This window comes from Odontesthes bonariensis, chromosome 24 (assembly GCF_027942865.1).
Source record: "Odontesthes bonariensis isolate fOdoBon6 chromosome 24, fOdoBon6.hap1, whole genome shotgun sequence".
In the NCBI taxonomy this organism is placed as follows: domain Eukaryota; kingdom Metazoa; phylum Chordata; class Actinopteri; order Atheriniformes; family Atherinopsidae; genus Odontesthes; species Odontesthes bonariensis.
In genome coordinates, this window is record NC_134529.1 from 2,076,074 (window position 1) to 2,097,735 (window position 21,662).

General features: G+C 43.6%; 1 protein-coding gene across 1 annotated transcript in view; it reads right to left on the reverse strand.

Annotated features, from left to right (window-relative positions):
- Positions 1 to 4,033: 4,033 nt before the first annotated feature.
- vta1 (vesicle (multivesicular body) trafficking 1) overlaps positions 4,034 to 21,662 on the reverse strand; it is a 60,445-nt gene continuing 42,816 nt past the window's right edge. The window contains exons 7-8 of the mRNA XM_075458732.1: positions 16,848 to 16,922; positions 4,034 to 4,650 (exon numbers count right to left, since the gene is read on the reverse strand). Of these exons, the coding sequence (XP_075314847.1) occupies positions 4,505 to 4,650; positions 16,848 to 16,922 (221 nt within the window). The 3' untranslated portion in view covers positions 4,034 to 4,504. The remainder of the gene's footprint in view (positions 4,651 to 16,847; positions 16,923 to 21,662) is intronic.

Below are 21,662 nucleotides of genomic sequence, written 5' to 3' on the forward strand. Positions count from 1 at the left end.
GTTTAACTCAAAGCATCCATTCACTCACCTTCTACATCTTACAGCAGGAAAACACGTCAGAATGGTGTCAAAATGAGGAATAAACTGCTTTACAAGTGGCTGAAGTTTATTTTATAAGTGTAGGTAAGTTTGATTTAATTCTGTTTGCTTCCATTTCCCCACAGAAAGCAGCTGACGTGCAAAAAAAGGAAAACAGTTTATATTAGTTTGGTTTCCTCTGAAAAAACAAATTTTTTTGGTAATTAGTGGCTCCTTTACATCATTATCCTTATTGTTTCAGCTACCTTCAATATTATTCTAGTAAAAAAAAAAAGCCTCATGTTTCCATATTCATGGATACGAAAACAAACACGTTTCAGCCTACTTTCTAACTTTCTGACCAATCAGAGAAGACCGGAGCTTTAGGAGGCGGGTCTTAGAGTGACACCAGAAAATCCATCCATTTTCTGTACCGCTGAATCCGTCGGTCGGGTCGCGGGGGGGCTGGAGCCCATCCCAGCGGTCAATGGGCAAGAGGCGGGGTACACCAGAAAATGTTTAATGTAATTAATCACATGATTTCCCTGATTAATCACGATTAATCGCATTTGTACGCAGAATCCAAAAATGAATCCAAAAGTAGCGTATAGCTTTTAGCATTTAGTTTTATTTTAAATGTGCTGCCATATGAATGAAAGTGCCATAACATTTGTTGTGCAAACACACTTTTAACATCAGCATCTTTCTGTAGTTTTTATGTAGAAGCCTCGCTCCACTGTCTGTTTCCTTGAATGACTTGCTGCTATCAGTTGTGTGTTTTGCCTTTAAGTGATATTTTAGACTGGAACTACTACGCTGAGAAGACAATTCAACTTGGCAGAGTTTACAGATGACTTTGGTTCTGTCGACTCCGCCGTCTGGAAGAACTTTAAAATGAAAATGGCCGAGTAAAAGTTCCGTACCCTTCTCCATGTTTGGTGGATCCGCCGATTACTTTCTTTTCCTGTTCCACAGCAGACAGCAACAGACTTTTACAGAATAAAAGCCTGTGAGCAACAGACTTTTACAAAATAAAAGCCTGTGAGCAACAGACTTTTACAGAATAAAAGCCTGTGAGCAACAGACTTTTACAAAATAAAAGCCTGTGAGCAGCAGACTTTTACAAAATAAAAGCCTGTGAGCAGCAGACTTTTACAGAATAAAAGTCGGCGTCAAATTATTAACGAGTTAACTCGCCCAGCCCTCTCTGATGAACTCTAAGAGCGTCTCTCAGTAAAACATCTTCAGGAGATTATCTGAAAGAAAAAGTTCTGTTGTTGTTGACATGTTTCACAGGTTCTGCTGAGGTTCTTTGGGTGTGATGCACAGGAACTCAGATCAGTCGACACCTTTTTAGTTATAGCATTTTATTCAAACTCTCAGACTTCTGACAATTCTGAAGGTTCATGCAACTGGATCGACCTCTGAAAGGGATTAATTAACCAAAAACTAAAGAAAGCGTAAACTACAGCCGCCACCTGAACGTACAGAGAAGGTGAAACTTTACAGAGGAACACCCAGAACGCCCCCCACAGCCGGCGCCGTCCTCCACCTCCTGTTCGCCGGCAGAAATCAGCACAAGAACAATGGTTCTGAAGCAGAAATCAGCAGAAATCAGCACAAGAACAATGGTTCTGAGGCAGAAATCAGCACAAGAACGATGGTTCTAGGCAGAAATCAGCAGAAATCAGCACAAGAACAATGGTTCTAGGCAGAAATCAGCACAAGAACGATGGTTCTGAAGCAGAAATCAGCAGAAATCAGCACAAGAACAATGGTTCTGAAGCAGAAATCAGCAGAAATCAGCACAAGATCAATGGTTCTAGGCAGAAATCAGCAGAAATCAGCACAAGAACAATGGTTCTAGGCAGAAATCAGCAGAAATCAGCACAACAACAATGGTTCTAGGCAGAAATCAGCAGAAATCAGCACAAGATCAATGGTTCTAGGCAGAAATCAGCAGAAATCAGCACAAGATCAATGGTTCTAGGCAGAAATCAGCAGAAATCAACACAAGAACAATGGTTCTAGGCAGAAATCAGCAGAAATCAGCACAAGAACAATGGTTCTAGGCAGAAATCAGCACAAGAACGATGGTTCTGAAGCAGAAATCAGCACAAATCAGCACAAGAACAATGGTTCTGAGGCAGAAATCAGCAGAAATCAGCACAGGAACGATGGTTCTGAGGCAGTTTCACCTTCAGATTATCTAAAATAAAAAGGAGATCAGCAGAAAGCAGCAGAACCTTTTCAGGAACAACTTCTCAGCAGTCACTGTGTCGGTTCCAGTTTGTCGGGTCTGTGGTGTCTCAGCTCTCGTTGAGTCATCGAGTCGTGTCTGAGGATGTGTGAGTCTGAATCGGCAGCTCAGTTCGGCCTAAAGTCCGATCCGAGCCTCCTGCTCTGGGATCCGTCCTCCCACTGAGCTGCAGTCGGTTACCGAGCCTTCAGCTGCTGTAATCACTCTTTGATGTTTGGACATCACTACAGGCTGCTGCCTGCCAAGGTGTCCATTACCAGAAATTACAGGATGATGTGGAGGCCGTTCGTTTCTGATGATGGTCACCTCGTCACGGCGCTCCCTTTCATGAGGAATTAAGAGCCTTAAATCATTTTTATGGGTTTTATTTAATCAACATCTAAAGCTTGCTTTGACTAACTGCAGCGAGGAGGAGGCGGCGCTGAAGGACGGCCGGCAAATCAAAGTAAAACTCCTGATATGGATCCTACAAACAAGCTGAACGACTAACTTTTTACCTGGTAAGAGTGAACGTTTGGTGCTGTTACCCTAAAAACTGAACCAGTTTATCTGATAACTCCTGATATGGATCCTACAGACACACGAACAAGCTGAACGACTAACTTTTTATCTGGTAAGAGTGAAGTCCACGTCCTCCTGTTCCCCGGCAGAAATCAGCAGAAGAACGATGGTTCTGAGGCAGAAATCAGCAGAAATCGGCAGAAATCAGCACAAGAACGATGGTTCTGAGGCAGAAATCAGCAGAAATCAGCAGAAGAACGATGGTTCTGAGGCAGAAATCGGCAGAAATCAGCAGAAGAACGATGGTTCTGAGGCAGAAATCAGCAGAAATCAGCAGAAGAACGATGGTTCTGAGGCAGAAATCGGCAGAAATCAGCACAAGAACGATGGTTCTGAGGCAGAAATCAGTAGAAATCGGCAGAAATCAGCAGAAGAACGATGGTTCTGAGGCAGAAATCGGCAGAAATCAGCACAAGAACGATGGTTCTGAGGCAGAAATCAGCAGAAATCGGCAGAAATCAGCACAAGAACGATGGTTCTGAGGCAGAAATCAGCAGAAATCGGCAGAAATCAGCAGAAGAACGATGGTTCTGAGGCAGAAATCAGCAGAAATCGGCAGAAATCAGCACAAGAACGATGGTTCTGAGGCAGAAATCAGCAGAAATCAGCACAAGAACGATGGTTCTGAGGCAGAAATCAGCAGAAATCAGCAGAAGAACGATGGTTCTGAGGCAGAAATCGGCAGAAATCAGCAGAAGAACGATGGTTCTGAGGCAGAAATCAGCAGAAATCAGCAGAAGAACGATGGTTCTGAGGCAGAAATCAGCAGAAATCGGCAGAAATCAGCACAAGAACGATGGTTCTGAGGCAGAAATCAGCAGAAATCAGCACAAGAACGATGGTTCTGAGGCAGAAATCAGCAGAAATCAGCAGAAGAACGATGGTTCTGAGGCAGAAATCGGCAGAAATCAGCAGAAGAACGATGGTTCTGAGGCAGAAATCAGCAGAAATCAGCAGAAGAACGATGGTTCTGAGGCAGAAATCAGCAGAAATCGGCAGAAATCAGCAGAAGAACGATGGTTCTGAGGCAGAAATCAACACAAACACAAACAAGCTGAACGACTAACTTTTTATCTGTTAAGAGTGAACGTTTGGTGCCGTTACTCCAAAAACTGAACCAGTTTATCTGATAACTGGATCCTACAGACACACCCGACACAAACAGGAGGATCAGTCCACAGCTGCTCATTTATCCGCCTTTTATCCGCCTTTTATCCTGGGATTCATCCTAAAGATCAAAATCCTTTTAACTTTAAACTGAATTTAAACGGTTGTTGAGCTCCGAGCTGCCGGCAGAAACCAAACAAAGGGACGCTGGGATCGGTCTTTAACCAACTGGTTCTTCTGATCTTAGCGGTTCCCAAACTGAGAAGCTGAACATCGGTGGGTTAGTAAACAGAAAGTCTCTCTCCATCCGTCTCACCTGCTGTAGAACGAGTGTAAAAGCTAAAATGTGAGGGCTCGGGTGAAGGTTTAATGAGCTCAGTCAGTCAGTCGGTCAGCGGCGGACACAGGCGGCCATTGTTGCGCCCTGATTTCCATCATGTCCTTGTCTGACGTGAACAGCTTCAGTCTGTGAGAGACGGAGAGGCAGAGAGGGCCAGATCGGTGATGGATAGAAAACGGGGGGATGGAGGAGGAGGGAAGGCCGGAGGACAAAGGGCTTCATTCTCTGCCGGTGGTGAGGAGTTTCAGAGCTTTCTGGAGGTTCTGGATGGCCGTGTTGACGTCCTCGTACTGCAGCGCGCTGCCCGCGTACTTGCAGTACTTCTGGGCCTTGGTGAAGTCCTCCGGGGTGAGCTGAACACCGCCTGAAGGGAGGGAAGAGGGGGGGTGGATGACAAAAGAGGAGATCAGAGTCAGACTTCAGTGAATGAGCAGCAATCAGTCCTGATTACCGAGTCAACGAGGCCGCCGACAGCGACACAAAGAGGCGGACTGATGGCCGCCACGCGGCAATAAAGCCCGACACACGTCATCACACGGCAGAACTGAGCGTTTTACTCAAAGAACAGTCAGAAAACGGCCAAAAAAAGAACAAAAAAACGGAGAAAGTTCCTCATTTTAAATGTTTAGGCTGTAAAATAGCAGCAACATTAAATAAACAGACCCACAGATTTCCATCCCACCTCAAACCTGGACACAAAGTTCCATATCTGTGTTAGCCGTGTTAGCCGTGTTAGCTGTGTTAGCTGTTTTAAACTGTGTTAAACTATGTTAGCTGTTTAGCTGTGTTAAACTGTTTTAGTTATGTTAGCCGTGTTAGCTGTGTTAGCTGTTTAAGCTGTGTTAAACTGTGTTAGCTGTGTTAGCTGTGTTAGCCGTGTTAGCCATGTTAAACTGTGTTAGTTGTGTTTATCCGTTTTAACTTTGTTAGCTTTGTTAGCCGTGTCAGCTGTGTTAAACTGTGTTAGCCGTATTAAACTGTTTTAACCGTGTTAAACTGTGTTAGCTGTTTTAGCTGTGTTAGCTTTGATAGCCGTGTTAGCTGTGTTAAACTGTGTTAGCTGTGTTTAGCCGTGTTAAACTGTGTTAGCTGTGTTAGCCGTGTTACACTGTGTTAGTTGTGTTTAGCTGTTTTAACTTTGTTAGCTTTGTTAGCCGTGTTAGCCGTATTAAACTGTTTTAACCGTGTTAAACTGTGTTAGCTGTTTTAGCTGTGTTAGCCGTGTTAGCTGTGTTAAACTGTGTTAGCTGTGTTTAGCCGTGTTAGCCGTGTTAAACTGTGTTTAGCCGTGTTAGCATCCAGGGATTCAAACCTGAGTTTAATACTTTTATTCAATGGTATTCGCTTTGTTAGCTGCTCAGGCTAACTCCTTCTCCTGCATCTTCTTCCTTTTTTTTGGACAAAATGGATTTAAATGTCTGTCGCAGAGCTGAACTTTCTCCACTCGAGTTTCACGTTTTACATTTTAGGCCTTAAAAGACTCTAAATGGTGGAAAAGGTGCGATATGAATAACCTGACAGAAAGCAGGCCGGATGGGTCGAGAGCTCTTAAAACAAACACTTTCAGCTCATGGAAAGTCTGTCCGTGACGGTCTGCCGGCCCCAGCGGGATTGTGGGTAATTTACGACGGTGAGGAACCTGCAGGGATGCGAGCCGCCTCCTCGCTCTGCATGTGCAGCTTTTCCTTTGATCAGCAGCAGAATCTGACCGAGGGATTTTTATCAGGAACATGTCTGAGGCGGACCCCTCCCCATGAGCTCATCTGCTGCCCCGACGACACCGAGAAACCTCAGAGAGTGTACGTGGAGGTGCATGAAAAGCCCCCATTAAACCCACCCAACAGCTCGGGCTTTACTGTTTCTACACTGGAAAAAATCAAAGTCTTACCGAGTATATTTGTCTCATTTCTAGTCAAAATATCTCATTACACTTAATATAAGACACAACTGCCTAACAAGCACCATTTCAGCCAGATATAGGGACTTGTTTGAAGACAATACATCTGGAATATCTTGTTAAATGAAAAAGTCTTGAAAACTAATTGTTTTGAGTCACATATCATATGAAACAAGCTTTTTTTTTACATTTGAAGAGGTTTTTAAGCTAATTTCAAGATCACTTTTATCTCAAAAGTCCTAAATATCACATTTTATTTCAAGAAATCTTGATAAGCCGATTTTCACTAGTTCCATTGGCAGATTTTTGTTGCTTATTTCAAGCAAAAACGTCTTTTATTTGTTGTTTTTCAACTTATTTTTGGAGGGGCATTTTTTCCAGTGTAGCTGTTTCTCACCTCTGCACAGGTAACGTTTCCTTCCCTGCAACATGTGTCAAACTGAACAGAAACTTCGCTGGAAAACAAGTTTGTTTTGTGTATCTGCAGCTTGTTACTGTGAGTCCTCCACCCCGGGAGTCTCTGGAGGTTTAGAGCCGAGCCTGGAGGAAAAACAATCTCTCACAGAGGGTGTAACGCACACCCTCCGTCACATACAGGACTCCAGTGTTCCTGCAGGAATGCACGGCTGCAGAGGCCAGAGAACCGGGTCGTAAAAAGCCCACAGGTTGTTTTAATCCGGGCCGCTCGCTGTCCAGAAACACAACAAGTCCAGCAGGCTGCGTTTGAGTTGCACACCTCGTTTCTGTCTGCGCTGCGGGGCCGGGAGAAGCTCAGAAATACAGTCCGGAGAGGGCAGCGGGGCAGCTTTATCCCCCTGAAGTTAGCAGCTTTATCCCCCTGAAGTTAGCAGCTTTATCCCCCTGGAGCATCCTCAGAGAGGAAGCTACACCTCTGCAGGGATAAAAACGCTCAGGTGAAAACCCGCCTGAGCGTTTGGTGTCGTCTGAGTGGCACACAAACGTCCCCGAAACCAGGAAATACGACCAACGAAGAAGAAACGGCAGAGTCCAAACATCAGGGAACGAAAAGCGAGTTTTTACACGAGCAGAGAGAGGAAACTCCCTCTGTTAGCGTGCTGATTGGGAAGTCTTTTAATGAGTTAATGAACTCGTTCCAACATGGATCTGAACCCAGAGAAAAACCCAAAAAGAGTTTGTTCAGTTCTGAGCAGCTTTAAACCAATACTATGTAACTTCTCAAAAAGCCCAGAGCCGTATATAGAGAGAGTTCGGCCAACTGGAATCATGGGCGCCATGTTCGCTACCAGCGGCGAAGATTCCACAGCGTGAGCCTATGGGCCGCATATGTCAGAAACGCTGAATTTAAAATACAAATAAGGCTCGATATATCATCAAACTTCGCTTGTAGTATTATCAAGATCCCTACATATGAACTCAAACATTAAGAACATCGTTCGCATACAAGGAGTTTGCTTAAAAGAGGTTCTTTGTTAACACAGGACCTAACTCATCAATCTCTCATTTCACAAACACATGCACGAATAAAACTCTCATTTCTAAATTGGCCAAATACACACAAGTTCAATACATCCAAAATGTTCATGACTAACTTCTGAATTCTTCACAAAGTTACAGTTTCTTTGCGAAATACATAAGAAAATGATAACGCGATTGACGGTATGGGATGAGGCTATGGACGTGAGTTTCAGTCAGATGTAAATCGCGGGAATAAAGGACCAAACATTAGCCCGATAGTAGTAATAACTTAGTAACTGAGGCAAAGTTATGTGTTACCGAAATGTGGCTGTCTACATCGACATGAATTAAATGCACACGTTGTTTTCACAGTAGGTGTTATATTGCATCCGAGTTACTGATGATATGACAGTAGCTGCTAATTTTCTAACTAGCATAAGGTTAGCATAAGGCTTGACTAACTTCAAACTTAATTAATTTCTTAAGCGGTGTCAGGAGTTTTTGAGAGCATGGTATATATTAATGCTATTATGACTTTATTTTTTTAAGTAATTGTTAACAAAAGTCAGAGAAAAAAATGACATTTACCTCACACAACACGGAGAAATCTGTCGCTTTCCAGTCCTTCCTTCTGACCTTAATCTCCATAATTTCCTCAGTTTTTTGTCACGGGGGAAACGGTGTAGTTGTTCCCCCTGACCCGGTCTTACACTGCAGCCATATGCACTGCAGCTTGGCATTATATTGGCATAACAACTAATAATAACTTAATAATGTATTTGAAGTGTTCTGATATAGCTCACTGTGGGGATCGCTGTATGAAATATGAATATTGGTAGCAAACATGGCGTCCACGAAACACGTGACCAGCCCAGAACCAATCAGCAAAGCGGGATAGCTCAAACGTTGGAACCCATCGTTGGCCGAACTCTCTCTATATACGGCTCTGAAAAAGCCCATTATGGAGCGCCCCCTACAGGCTTGGAGGTAACGTACGGTTATGGTCTCTTGCTTTGTCGGCCTTTCTCTTCCTTGCTTCATCAGTCAACGTCTTCTTCTGTGCCTCTGCCATGATGATCGTACTGACAATGTTGCGCTAGCTTAGCCTTATACCTGGGAGCGTGAGAGGGGTCTATTTGTTTTTGCGGTAGGTGTGCCAGAAAGCAAGTGGAAGTACTTCCGCTCAGCTCCCGGGCCGCTCCAGCAAAGTTACATAGCGCAGTTATTCCAACTCAGACCCCCGAAGGGCATAGGAGACAGGCCAATCGTGATATTAAAACTCATTCTAGCCGCACAATTTTTTTCAAGCTGTTATTTTAAGGTAGAAATGTTACATAGTATTGCTTTAAAGTGAATATCTGCAGATGTTTCCATGGTAATACTGTTTTCTGCCTGTCAGACTGAGTTATCTTTGCTGTTTTTCTAAGGAAATGGGAACAGATGATGCGTCTCTGTGACAGGCTGTTTGATCCGGTCCTTCCCGTCTCCTTCTTATCACACATCTCGTGTCTTTACGTTGTTTTTTTAGTCTGAATCTCTGCCTGGGCTCCCTGGACACTCGATCACGTCTCTGAATCAGCCTTTTGTTTAACGTTTCCCTCCTTTCTTTACATCTAAAACCTCCTCCATCCCAGTCTTTGCTAACCCGAACCATCCCTCAGGGTCTGGAACACGAGACTCGGTGTGGGACGGGACGCCATGAAAGAACACGACCTGCTGGATGTTTTCACGCCACAGAGTCCAAACACACTCGTGTTTTCAGAGAATAACATTCTGATGAGTCAGAGAGGGTCTGACGGTAAGTTCTGAGTCAGCAAACTGTGGATAATCCACCGACTCTGTGGTCAAATGTTCATCCAGATGTAAACAGTTCCTCTAGATGCTGACAGCGGCGCCGACGTGTGCGACAGATGGCTCTGCTAAGGTGCACAACTTGTCCTATAATCTAAAATATAGGGCTGGGCAACGATTAAAATGTTTAATCTAATTAATCACATGATTTCCCTGATTAATCACGATTAATCTCATTTGTACGCAGAATCCAAAAATGAATCCAAAAGTAGCGTATAGCTTTTAGCATTTAGCTTTATTTTAAATGTGCTGCCATATGAATGAAAGTGCCATAACATTTGTTGTGCAAACACACTTTTAACATCAGCATCTTTCTGTAGTTTTTATGTAGAAGCCTCGCTCCACTGTCTGTTTCCTTGAATGACTTGCTGCTATCAGTTGTGTGTTTTGCCTTTAAGTGATATTTTAGACTGGAACTACTACGCTGAGAAGACAATTCAACTTGGCAGTGTTTACAGATGACTTTGGTTCTGTCGACTCCGCCGTCTGGAAGAACTTTAAAATGAAAATGGCCGAGTAAAAGTTCCGTACCCTTCTCCATGTTTGGTGGATCCGCCGATTACTTTCTTTTCCTGTTCCACAGCAGACAGCAGCAGACTTTTACAAAATAAAAGCCTGTGAGCAACAGGTTTGAGTCCCGCATCGGACGGACCTTTGCTGCGTGTTGTTCCCCCTCTCTCTGCCCCCTGCTTCCCGTCTTTCTGAACTTTCCATTAAAGGCACAAAAACCCAAATATTTTATCCCAAAGCAACCCGACCCGTACCACACCACCGTACCGTTTCCACTGCTCCTCTACTTTATGGGGTTCCACAGGGCTCAATCCTCGGCCCCCTGCTTTTTTCTCTTTATTTGCTTCCTTTGGGTTCAAAACTCAGAAAGCATTGGATCTCCTTTCATTGTTATGCTGACGACAGTCAAATATACATACCGCTAAAAAAAAAGGAGCCTTATCGATTAAGCCCCTACTTCTATATCTTGAAGACATTAAAGCCTGGATGGCTTTAAATTTCCTGAATTTTAACGAGTTTGTTGCCGCTCCCAAACTATGGAACGATCTGCCGTTACATATCAGAAGTGTCCCTTTATTGTCCACTTTTAAAACTCCTCTTAAGACACATTTTTATCTTTGGCTTTTAACACATGTTTATTGTGTTTTACTGTTTCTGCTGTCTTTTTCAATATTCTGCATGTTTATTAATTTTCGTCTGTACAGCACTTTGTCGCAGCTGCTGTTGTTTTAAAGTGCTTTATAAATAAAGAAGTAGAAGTAGTATTGACAGTGGAAACGAGGCTCTACATGTGAGTGCGTGGGGATATGTGCCGGTCACTCGCCGTGTCATCGCCCCTGGATACGGACCACTGTGATGAGGTGATGAGTTTTCAGCCGTCAGTGACTTTAATGCTGTTAAAGGCCGGTGTAAGCAGCCAGCTAAGTGGCTTCTAATTTCATGTCTGTGCACCGTTGGGTTCCCCGAAACAAAATAAAAGGTGTAACCGATGGTGGGCGATTCATTTTAACTGTGCGATAAAGACTAAAGAGGGAAAATGAATGAATGGAGCAATCAGTGTTATAGTGAAGGGTTTTATTTCCTCTCCACTCAGATTAAATCATCCAGAAAGAGCCGGATATTACACAGTGTTGTTCAGTTTGTTGCTCTAAATGAACCTGGAACCACCAGGTAACGGCGCCTACAATTAAATTAAATAACATTAAATAATATTCCCACAAAGAACGCACATTTTATGGCAGTTTTTCCATTAGTATGCATTCTAATCCATAAGATACGCTGAAAGTTATGAGGTTTGTTTAGTTGATGCTAACTAGTTTACCACAGAGAAGTTTAGGGTTTAACTCCTGGGCTGTGTTCGAAACCGCATACTTCTTCTACTTCTCCTGCTAACTTTTTGAGTTAGTAAGCGAGTTTGAGTAAGCGAGAAGTTCCTGGATGCATACTAGATTCTCCTAATCTAAACAACTACTTTCTCTCCTGAAAATGTTTCAAATGTTGCTAAAGTTTACAGAGTTTACAGCAGAGATACTCATTGCGCGGCTCCTAGATGCTGTAATTGGCGGCTCGCACTCGCATAGTAGCTTATAACAATGAGGTAACAATAACAATAATTTTTTTCAAATAACACACAGCGAATACTGCACAGTATTAAGTATTTTTATTAAGTTTGGGTTTTTGTAGTATTAAGTATTTTTATTAAGTATTAATTAAGGCTTAATGGTATTTCCTAAAGGGGGAACTGTTAAACCTGGCAACGCAGCCCGCTTAAACCGCAGAGCACGCTAGCTCCTTTAGCCAGCGCGAGATGCAGGCACAATGGATCGGTTTTTAATTAAAAAAGGGCAAAAACCAGCACAGAAACCAGTGGTCTGAATTGAAAATGTATTGGCTGTGTTGTTTCTTTTTTATATGTAGAAATGCATATTTGCAAAAGGAGACTTTAGTATGTTGTGGTAAAAGTGGCTCTGGTGAAAAAAAATAGTGAGTATCACTGGTTTAGACCTTAAGAGAAATCAGCTTCAGGCCAGCTGATTTCGGCTCGGGCAGGAGCAAAATGCATTGTGGGTAAACGCTCTGCATACTGTCTGATCGATGAGTATGTAGTATGGAAGTATGTAGTATGTAGTATGCAGTATGCAGTATGCAGTATGTAGTATGTAGTATGCAGTATGCAGTATGCAGTATGCAGTATGCAGTATGTAGTATGCAGTATGTAGTATGTAGTATGCAGTATGTAGTATGTAGTATGCAGTATGTAGTATGCAGTATGTAGTATGCAGTATGCAGTATGCAGTATGTAGTATGCAGTATGCAGTATGCAGTATGTAGTATGCAGTATGCAGTATGCAGTATGCAGTATGTAGTATGCAGTATGTAGTATGCAGTATGTAGTATGCAGTATGCAGTATGCAGTATGCAGTATGTAGTATGTAGTATGTAGTATGCAGTATGCAGTATGTAGTATTCAGTATGTAGTATGCAGTATGCAGTATGCAGTATGCAGTATGCAGTATGTAGTATGCAGTATGCAGTATGCAGTATGTAGTATGCAGTATGTAGTATGCAGTATGCAGTATGTAGTATGCAGTATGCAGTATGCAGTATGCAGTATGCAGTATACGGTGGGTGGGATGTTGGGGGGTTTAACTCCTACTTATTACATACTTAAAATGGGTGCATTGAGAATAAAAAGGTCTTTAATGTGACTGGAAACGTTTAAACCTGGAAAACAGCTCTGAGCTGCAGAAGAAGGATCCCAACCTAACGGAGCTCTGATGTTTTTAACATCACCGAAGCTGCCAGTGAAGAGATGAGCCGTCACATTAACACTTGGACCATTTCCACCATTACGACCCGACAGGAGCTCTCTATCAGCTCACAGCGCACTGCAAACAGCATGTGGAAACCATAAGCGACGACAATCACAGGCGAATGGAAACAAAGAGGAGCATTCAGCAGGGTTTCACAGGTCTGGGGAGATGAAAACGCATCGTGGTGGATAGAAGATTTATCTGAGAACAGAGAGGCTCCGCGATGAAACATAAAACATGAAGCTCCAACTAAACTTCTATCTGCCATCACCCAACTTTCCCTTTGTTGGTGGGTTAAAACATTGGGGTGATTTATTCTGGGGGTGTACAGCACAGCAACATCAAATCTTAGAGGTTTGCATGGTGGGAACCCCATAAAAGGACCCCCGAAGCTCCCCGGACCTCTCTGAGAAGCGGTGCCGAAGCAGCGGAGCCACAGATAATGTCTCTTTTGGCCCCAACTGTGTTCATAAAACAGGGTCCTGGGCTCTTAAAGCTGTCCTGCAGAGGAACAGGGAAAAACAAGTGAATAATGTTGCACCATAAGCCTCTAATCCCCTTGGCTGATCTCTCTACTCGCAAAATATGCTGACTGCATACTCCCAACGATGGGAAGAGTTTGAGAGACGGGAGGGAAAATAGTGGAAAAATGAGGAGAAAAAAGCTGAGAAACGGCCAGAAACCACAGCGCTGTGCGAGGAGAGCGATGAGGAGGACGGTCTGAGAGGTGGGAGGCACGAGGAACCATCCAGAGAGCCGCAGGCCGGCGCCAAGGAATAAAAGAGATGAAAGGAAACCAGCTGACATCATGTACAGCATCAATCTTTAACTGCAGCTCAGCACCACTTACAGCCTCTTCACGCTTTTATTTCAAATCTCTGCAACACCGTGAGAGTTTCCTGCTGGAAACTAGAGCAGAGCCGAGGAGTTTCAGGGCTGAATTCATTTCAGCTGTTTGAGCAGGCCAGCGTTTCCACATCAAATCTGACGGCGTGAGGCCGAGCAGCCGGCAGATTTGTTAGAGGCGGGGTGTTACCCAGCGATGGTGCAACATGCCTGCAGAGAGCAGAAGCATGGCGGCTCCGTCTGAACGATGTGGTGACTGAGGCAGCTTCAACACGGACCGGTTCCTGCTGTTGACTCTGGAGAACATTCAGAAGCCGCTCTGACACACAGCCTGTGAGGTTACTCAGAGCGCTGCTTCGTCACATGACCGCGGCGGCTCGCCTGCATCACAAAGGCTGCGTTCCAAACCGCATACTTCTCCTACTACTCATACTAACTTTCTGAGTTAGTATGCGAGTTTGAGTAAGCAGAAGTTCCCGGATGCATACTAGATTCTCCTAAATGTTGGGTATGCATCATGAGGTTACTACTCATACTCAAACTACCCAAGATGCAACGTAACGTGACGTCGCCGATCGTCATTTCCTGTCAAAACGGCAGTTTCAAGCTAGCTACAACGAGGGTAGGTTCACTTCCTGTTTTCAAAACAAAAGCACCAATTGTATGGTAATGGCTTTCCCTATGATAAAAGGCAACGGGTATTTTATTTTGTGAAAATAACCGGAAGTGCGTTGCTCACTGCGGCTAGCTTTAGTAGCGCCGAATTCGTGGGAACAAAATTGTAAACAGCCGGTATTTTGTCAGGTTTTCAACACGTTGGGGATCTAAACGACTACTTTCTCACCTGAAAATGTTTCAAATGTTGCTAAAGTTTACAGAGTTTAGAGCTTAAGGGAAATCAGCTTCAGGCCGGCTGATTTCGGCTCGGGCAGGAGCGAAATGCATTGTGGGTAAACGCTCTGCATACTGTCTGAGTATGCACAAACTGAGTAAATGAACAGCAGCAGCCTGGAGTCTCAGTAACCTGCCGCCTGTGGGAGTGATGGGAACGTGATGCGTCCCTGCGGCTCGCCACCAGCAGCAGCTAATCACAGTGCAGACCGTGGCGAGGAGGCGGCGGTGTGGCTGTAATGACGTTACACAGACAGACGACCGGGTCCAATCACACGTCGGCGTCTCCTGTCCCGCCTCTTTTCACCGCTGTTTCTCCTGGTCTGGCGTTCAGGGCACAGCAGAGCGCTCCTTTATGGAAAGCTGCCATCATGTGGTCGCCTCGGCGCGCCGCCGAACCACACCGCCCAACACCGACCGACACGTTACAGCAGAGATACTCATTGTGCGGCTCCTCAAGCTTTAACTGGCGGCTCGCACTTGCATAGTAGCTTATAACAATATGGTAACAATAACAATAAATTTTTTCAAATAACACACAGCGAATACTGCACAGTATGAAGTATTTTTATTAAGTATTAATTAAGGCTTAATGGTGTTTCCTAAAGGGGGCTCTGTTAAACCTGGCAACGCAGCCCGCTTAAACCACCGGCACACTTGACCTCAGAGCACGCTAGCTCCTTTAGCCAATGCACGCTAGCTCCTTTAGCCAGTGCACACTAGCTCCTTTAGCCAATGCACGCTAGCTCCTTTAGCCAGTACACGCTAGCTCCTTTAGCCAGTACACGCTAGCTCCTTTAGCCAGTGCACGCTAGCTCCTTTAGCCAGCGCACGCTAGCTCCTTTAGCCAGCGCACGCTAGCTCCTTTAGCCAGCGCACGCTAGCTCCTTTAGCCAGCGCACGCTAGCTCCTTTAGCCAGTGCACGCTAGCTCCTTTAGCCAGCGCACGCTAGCTCCTTTAGCCAATGCACGCTAGCTCCTTTAGCCAGCGCACGCTAGCTCCTTTAGCCAGCGCACGCTAGCTCCTTTAGCCAATGCACGCTAGCTCCTTTAGCCAGTGCACGCTAGCTCCTTTAGCCAGCGTGAGATGCAGGCACAATGGATCAGTTTTTAATTAAAAAAGGGCAAAAACCAGCACAGAAACCAGCACAAAAACCAGCACAGAAACCAGCACAGAAACCAGCACAGAAACCATGCTCATCCTGAATGTCTCACTATGATTACAACAACAAACTACAAATACAACATAAAGAAAGTCGAGGACATGCAGGCCAGCTTCCGCTCATCCCAGTATTAAGGTAAATGTGGTCTGAACTGAAAATGTATTGGCTGTGTTGATGTTTTAGATGTAGAAATGCATATTTGCAAAAGGAGACTTTAGTATGTTGTGGTAAAAGTGGCTCTAACCTCGATTTAGCTGCCAATGTGGCTCCGGTGAAATAAATAGTGAGTATCACTGTGATACATCATGACATCACATTACAGGACGCCGCACAGATTCTTACATTACATCTTCTATAAACACCTGGATGAGCCGGTTAGGTGTGGGAGAACCTGACCGGCCTGCACAGAGTCCTGACCTCAACCCGACAGACCCTGGTTTCCACCTTAACCCCCTCCTGATGTGGCTTCTATCAGACTAACTGCATCTTCCTCCCCTTTTTAATCTAAAGGCAGAGCTGAGTCACCTGACGGCTGCACGCCGCTCACAGCGCCGCGGCCTCCTGATGCGGCTCAGAGGCTCTCAGATCGTCTCCTGAAACACGTTAAAGCGCGTCGGTGACCACTTCAAACGCCAGCAGCTGTAAAACAACCCGTACAAACCTATAAAGGTCTCTCAGCGGGGGGGCCGTCCAACACCAAGGCCTCTTTTATCATTTCTTTTAAATGTTTTCCAGTGAAAAACCCAAGGCTTCAGGCCCTCAGATGGCTGGAAGGTTGGTTTCTAACTCAGTTTTTAAAGAAGGTTTCAGCTTTAATGGGTTAAAGGTGCGTCAGGTGGAACAGTCTGCACATCTGAAAGCTGATAAAAACATCCTTCATCTTCTTTTTTAAGCAGATTTGATTGTTTTCCCCAAAGCGGCTGTATTCCTCAGTGAGACACAGATGCTCAGGAGGAGGATTTATCTGCTCTGTGATGCTAAAAGAAGCCGAGCAGCTCAACTTAAACACAGTTCAGGATCAGGATCAGATCCTCTGCTGGTTCCCACAGGCTGAACAGAAGTCTGGTTCTTTAAACCTTCTGAGTACCAGGCAGAGCTCAGAGAGGAAACCATCCCTGGGATAGTGCATGTGAGTGTGCACGTGTGTTCTTACCCTGCTGCTGAGCGCTGAGCAGTGCGGGGTCGACGGCTGGCGCTGAGCGAGGTGCAGGCGTGGGTTTAGCAGCGTCTGCGGGGCAACAGAAACAAATGATCAGAAAGAAGTTCTTTAGGCCTGACACTTCTTCTTCTGTCCTCCACTTGTCCAGTTTCCTCAAATGTTTTAAGGACACACTGCACACCATGCTGAGATATGCCAAGTTTTCAGCTAACAGCTCTTTGGGAATCAGCTTGTTGCTGCAGAAATCCTGTTTTCTGTCTGTCACACTGTGTTATCTTTGCTGTTTTTCACACATGCAGCTAAAGAAATGGGAACAAATCTTAATTCCAGTCTAAAACCCACAAAGAGCTTCTAGATGATTCATTTCTGGTGGCATAAAACAGTTTAATCATTTAATTTATATGAATTGTTCCATAATTAGTCATTAGATTATATCTTATATTCCTTTTTAAGCTTTAAATTGAATCTTATTGACTTTTTCTTGATGTTGAATAACATATAATTCTTATTATTGTCTGTTTTTTTCCTACTTTTCTACTTTTAGACGTGATAACGTTCATTATTTTGGGATTAGGATTTTTGTTAAACTGAATGTCTTATATTAATTTGACTCTTTTGGTAACTGAAAGCAGTTTTAAACGTAAATGTACAAAAAAGTTGAAACTATGAAGCTGTTTTTCACAGATGCAGCTAAAGAAATGGGAACAAATGATGTGTCTCTGTGACAGGCTGCTGGGAACAAAGTGCCTAAAGATCCAGTTTAAAATGTGGACACAACACTGGTTCATCCCTTGAGTTAGGAGCCTTTTTCCTGCCTGAATGCTTCACAGCTCAGAGTTAAGTGGCTTAACAAAGAAAAACACATTAATCTGAACTGAAAATGGATGAAAAAGGCAGAAAATGTCCAAATAAAAGCCATGGATCGAGACCGCTGTAAAATATAACAGGAAAGTCTGGCTGCTTGGAAGGAAAATGTAAAGAAATGAGATCTGGATCAGGACTTCTGCTCCATCTTTAGTTTCCATGACTTTAAATAGATTTACTTTATCTGTTCCATCTAACAGATTTGACTCACTTCCTTAATTTTGTTGCAAAACAACGACTTTCAGTCATAATTTACCCTTTTTTTTCAGTATAAAAGCATTAACTTTCCTCACTTTTGTCCTCTGGGATCATTTGAATCTAAACTAACTGAACATCAGTGTTTTAATCTGGAACTTTTCTGCAAAAAGAACAGTTTTATTACTCATGTTTGGGTCCATTTATTTTGTAGGTCAGAGAAAAAGAAAAAGAAAAAACACATTTTTACAGTTAGTAACAGAAAAGTGTTTTTTTGACTTTCAGTTGATGGAAAAATCTTTGTGTGTTTTGTGTTACATGTAAAATTCTGGCACTTCATGCTTCAGTTTTTGTGTTTAAATCACTTTAAATGACTTTAAATGACAGAAATCAGAACCTTTTCACAGCTGAGAAGCTGAAAGAAACTTTAAGTGGCTTAAATAAAAACAAACTGGACTGAATAAGCAGAAAATGTCCAAAGAGAAACACCATAAACATTGTAAATATGGTGCAAACGTGGGGCTAAAGTGAAGCAACAGGAGCTTCTCATCATCCTTTCTTCCTAATACCTGTTTGGACTCCAGCTCTGACACTTTAATGCACTTTAATGAGTTTCTCTCTCGTGTTTCACTGCTTCTGCAGCTCCAGAAAAGCAGGAAAACATCAACGTTTTCCCGTTTTCTCTTCAGGTGGAGCATCCTTTCACACTGAAAGGGGAAAGCAGAGCTTCCCATCATCTGTGTGAGCGCTGCAGCACACACCCTGGAACCCGTTAAGTCATCCAACGCCAGCCAGACGAAGGTTTCCAACTGTGTTTGCACGGCTCTGCCAGCGCGCTGTTTGAACCAGGAGCAAAACAAAACCTTTTCCTTCGCACACTCACCGTTACGCAACCTTTTGTCTTCAAACAATCTGCCACAAGGGGCCAATTAAGTCTCCCAGGCCTCAAGCTTTCTGAGCCCTTTGAGCTCTTTGAGCGTCCGGTGTGCTCTTCACTCTCGAGCCGTTTCCCTCGTCTCGTTATCCTCGAGACGAGCGCAAAACACTCATTTGTTGAAGAGAGTGTGAGAGTGTCTCAGGGAGGCGGCGGCTCCAGGAAACTGAGAGGCCGCCGCGTGCTCTGCGTCATCAGGGGAAATCAGAGAGAAATTACACCACGGACTGCAGCTAAAGAGTCCTGCTGATCAGTCACAGCCTGATTAATGACACTGAGTGTGTTCGAAACCGCCTACTACTCCTACTACTCATACTAACTTTAACTTTTTTTAAGTTCCCGGATGCATACTAGATTCTCCTAAATGTTGGGTATGCATCATGAGGTTACTACTCATACTCAAACTACCCAAGATGTGATTTATTTTGTGAAAATAACCGGAAGTGCGTTAGCTCACTGCGGCTAGCTTTAGTAGCGCCGAATTCGTGGGAACAAAATTGTAAACAGCCGGTATTTTGTCAGGTTTTCAACACGTTGGGGATCTAAACGACTACTTTCTCACCTGAAAATGTTTCAAATGTTGCTAAAGTTTACAGAGTTTAGAGCTTAAGGGAAATCAGCTTCAGGCCGGCTGATTTCAGCTCGGGCAGGAGCGAAATGCATTGTGGGTAAACGCTCTGCATACTGTCTGATCGATGAGTATGTAGTATGCAGTATGCAGTATGCAGTATGTAGTATGCAGTATGCAGTATGCAGTATGTAGTACGCAGTATGCAGTATGTAGTATGTAGTATGCAGTATGCAGTATGCAGTATGTAGTATGCAGTATGTAGTATGCAGTATGTAGTACGCAGTATGCAGTATGCAGTATGCAGTATGTAGTATGCAGTATGCAGTATGTAGTATGCAGTATGTAGTATGTAGTATGCAGTATGTAGTATGCAGTATGCAGTATGTAGTATGCAGTATGCAGTATGCAGTATGTAGTATGCAGTATGCAGTATGTAGTATGCAGTATGCAGTATGTAGTATGCAGTATGCAGTATGCAGTATGCAGTATGCAGTATGTAGTATGCAGTATGCAGTATGTAGTATGCAGTATGTAGTACGCAGTGTGCAGTATGCAGTATGTAGTATGCAGTATGCAGTATGTAGTACGCAGTATGCAGTATGTAGTACGCAGTATGCAGTATGTAGTATGTAGTATGCAGTATGCAGTATGTAGTATGTAGTATGCAGTATGTAGTACGTAGTATGCAGTATGTAGTATGTAGTATGTAGTATGCAGTACGTAGTATGCAGTATGCAGTATGCAGTACGTAGTATGCAGTATGTAGTATGTAGTATGTAGTATGCAGTACGTAGTATGCAGTATGCAGTATGCAGTACGTAGTATGCAGTATGTAGTATGCAGTACGTAGTATGCAGTATGTAGTATGTAGTATGTAGTATGCAGTACGTAGTATGCAGTATGCAGTATGCAGTACGTAGTATGCAGTATGTAGTATGCAGTATGCAGTATGTAGTATGCAGTATGTAGTATGCAGTATGTAGTATGCAGTATGTAGTATGTAGTACGCAGTATGTAGTATGCAGTATGTAGTATGCAGTATGTAGTATGTAGTATGCAGTACGTAGTATGCAGTATGTAGTATGTAGTATGTAGTATGCAGTACGTAGTATGCAGTATGCAGTATGCAGTACGTAGTATGCAGTATGTAGTATGCAGTATGCAGTATGTAGTATGTAGTATGTAGTATGCAGTATGTAGTATGCAGTATGTAGTATGTAGTATGCAGTATGTAGTATGTAGTATGCAGTATGTAGTATGTAGTATGTAGTACGCAGTATGCAGTATGTAGTATGCAGTATGCAGTATGCAGTATGTAGTATATAGTATGCAGTAGGCTGTTTCGAACACAGCCAGAGTGTGGAAGCACTCTGATCCACCCCTGATTCTGGGCTGGTTTCACCACAGCTGGATTTTATGGCACCTGAACAGTCTGCAGGTGTGTTGGACGCCATCAGATATGTCAGCTGGATGTGGAAACCACAGATAAAAAGAAAAAATGTTTATAAATATGTGTTCTCTACAAGCAAAAAGGACAATAGCCTTTTCATGGAAAACCTTAGGTAAACCCACTATCGCTGTGTGGTTTAGGGAACTAACTTCTTGTTTACCTCTGGAAAAAATCTCTTACACTCTCAAAGACAGACGGGAGGTATTTCATAATGTTTGGGGTCGCTTCATTAATCATATGAAGGACAATGACTTGTCACATCTGATGGATGGGCTTGGAACGGTACAGCAACTTCTGCATGACTCAGTTCTTTCTTCCCCTGCCCCCTTGGACTATAAATATAATATATCTTCTGCGGACTCATGATTATGCACCTTCATAGAGGAGGCTCTCCGACAGCCATGTTTGTGTTTCAGTCTGTTGGTACTGTTGTATGTTGGTACACTTCTGCATTATTTTACACTCTTGTCCATTGTTTTTTGTTCTTGTATGTCTTTTTTTACAAAGAACATTCAATAAAGATATTGTTTAAAAAAAAAAAAAGACTTAAAACTGGGACCGCTAACCAGGAGGAAGCAGGAGTTCTGGAACATGCTGGCATCTCAGACTCACTCAGTGGGGTCACATGGCACTGAAAGGATCGGATTATTGGCTAAATTACAATCAGATTGAGTTATTAAGTGCATGTAGACACCTTAATCTGACTAAGAACTGGATCGGATTCAGACCCCGAGATAACTGGGTTGAAAGTCACTCTAAACCTGCTTGTAGACGCTGAAGCACGTGGTGAATCAG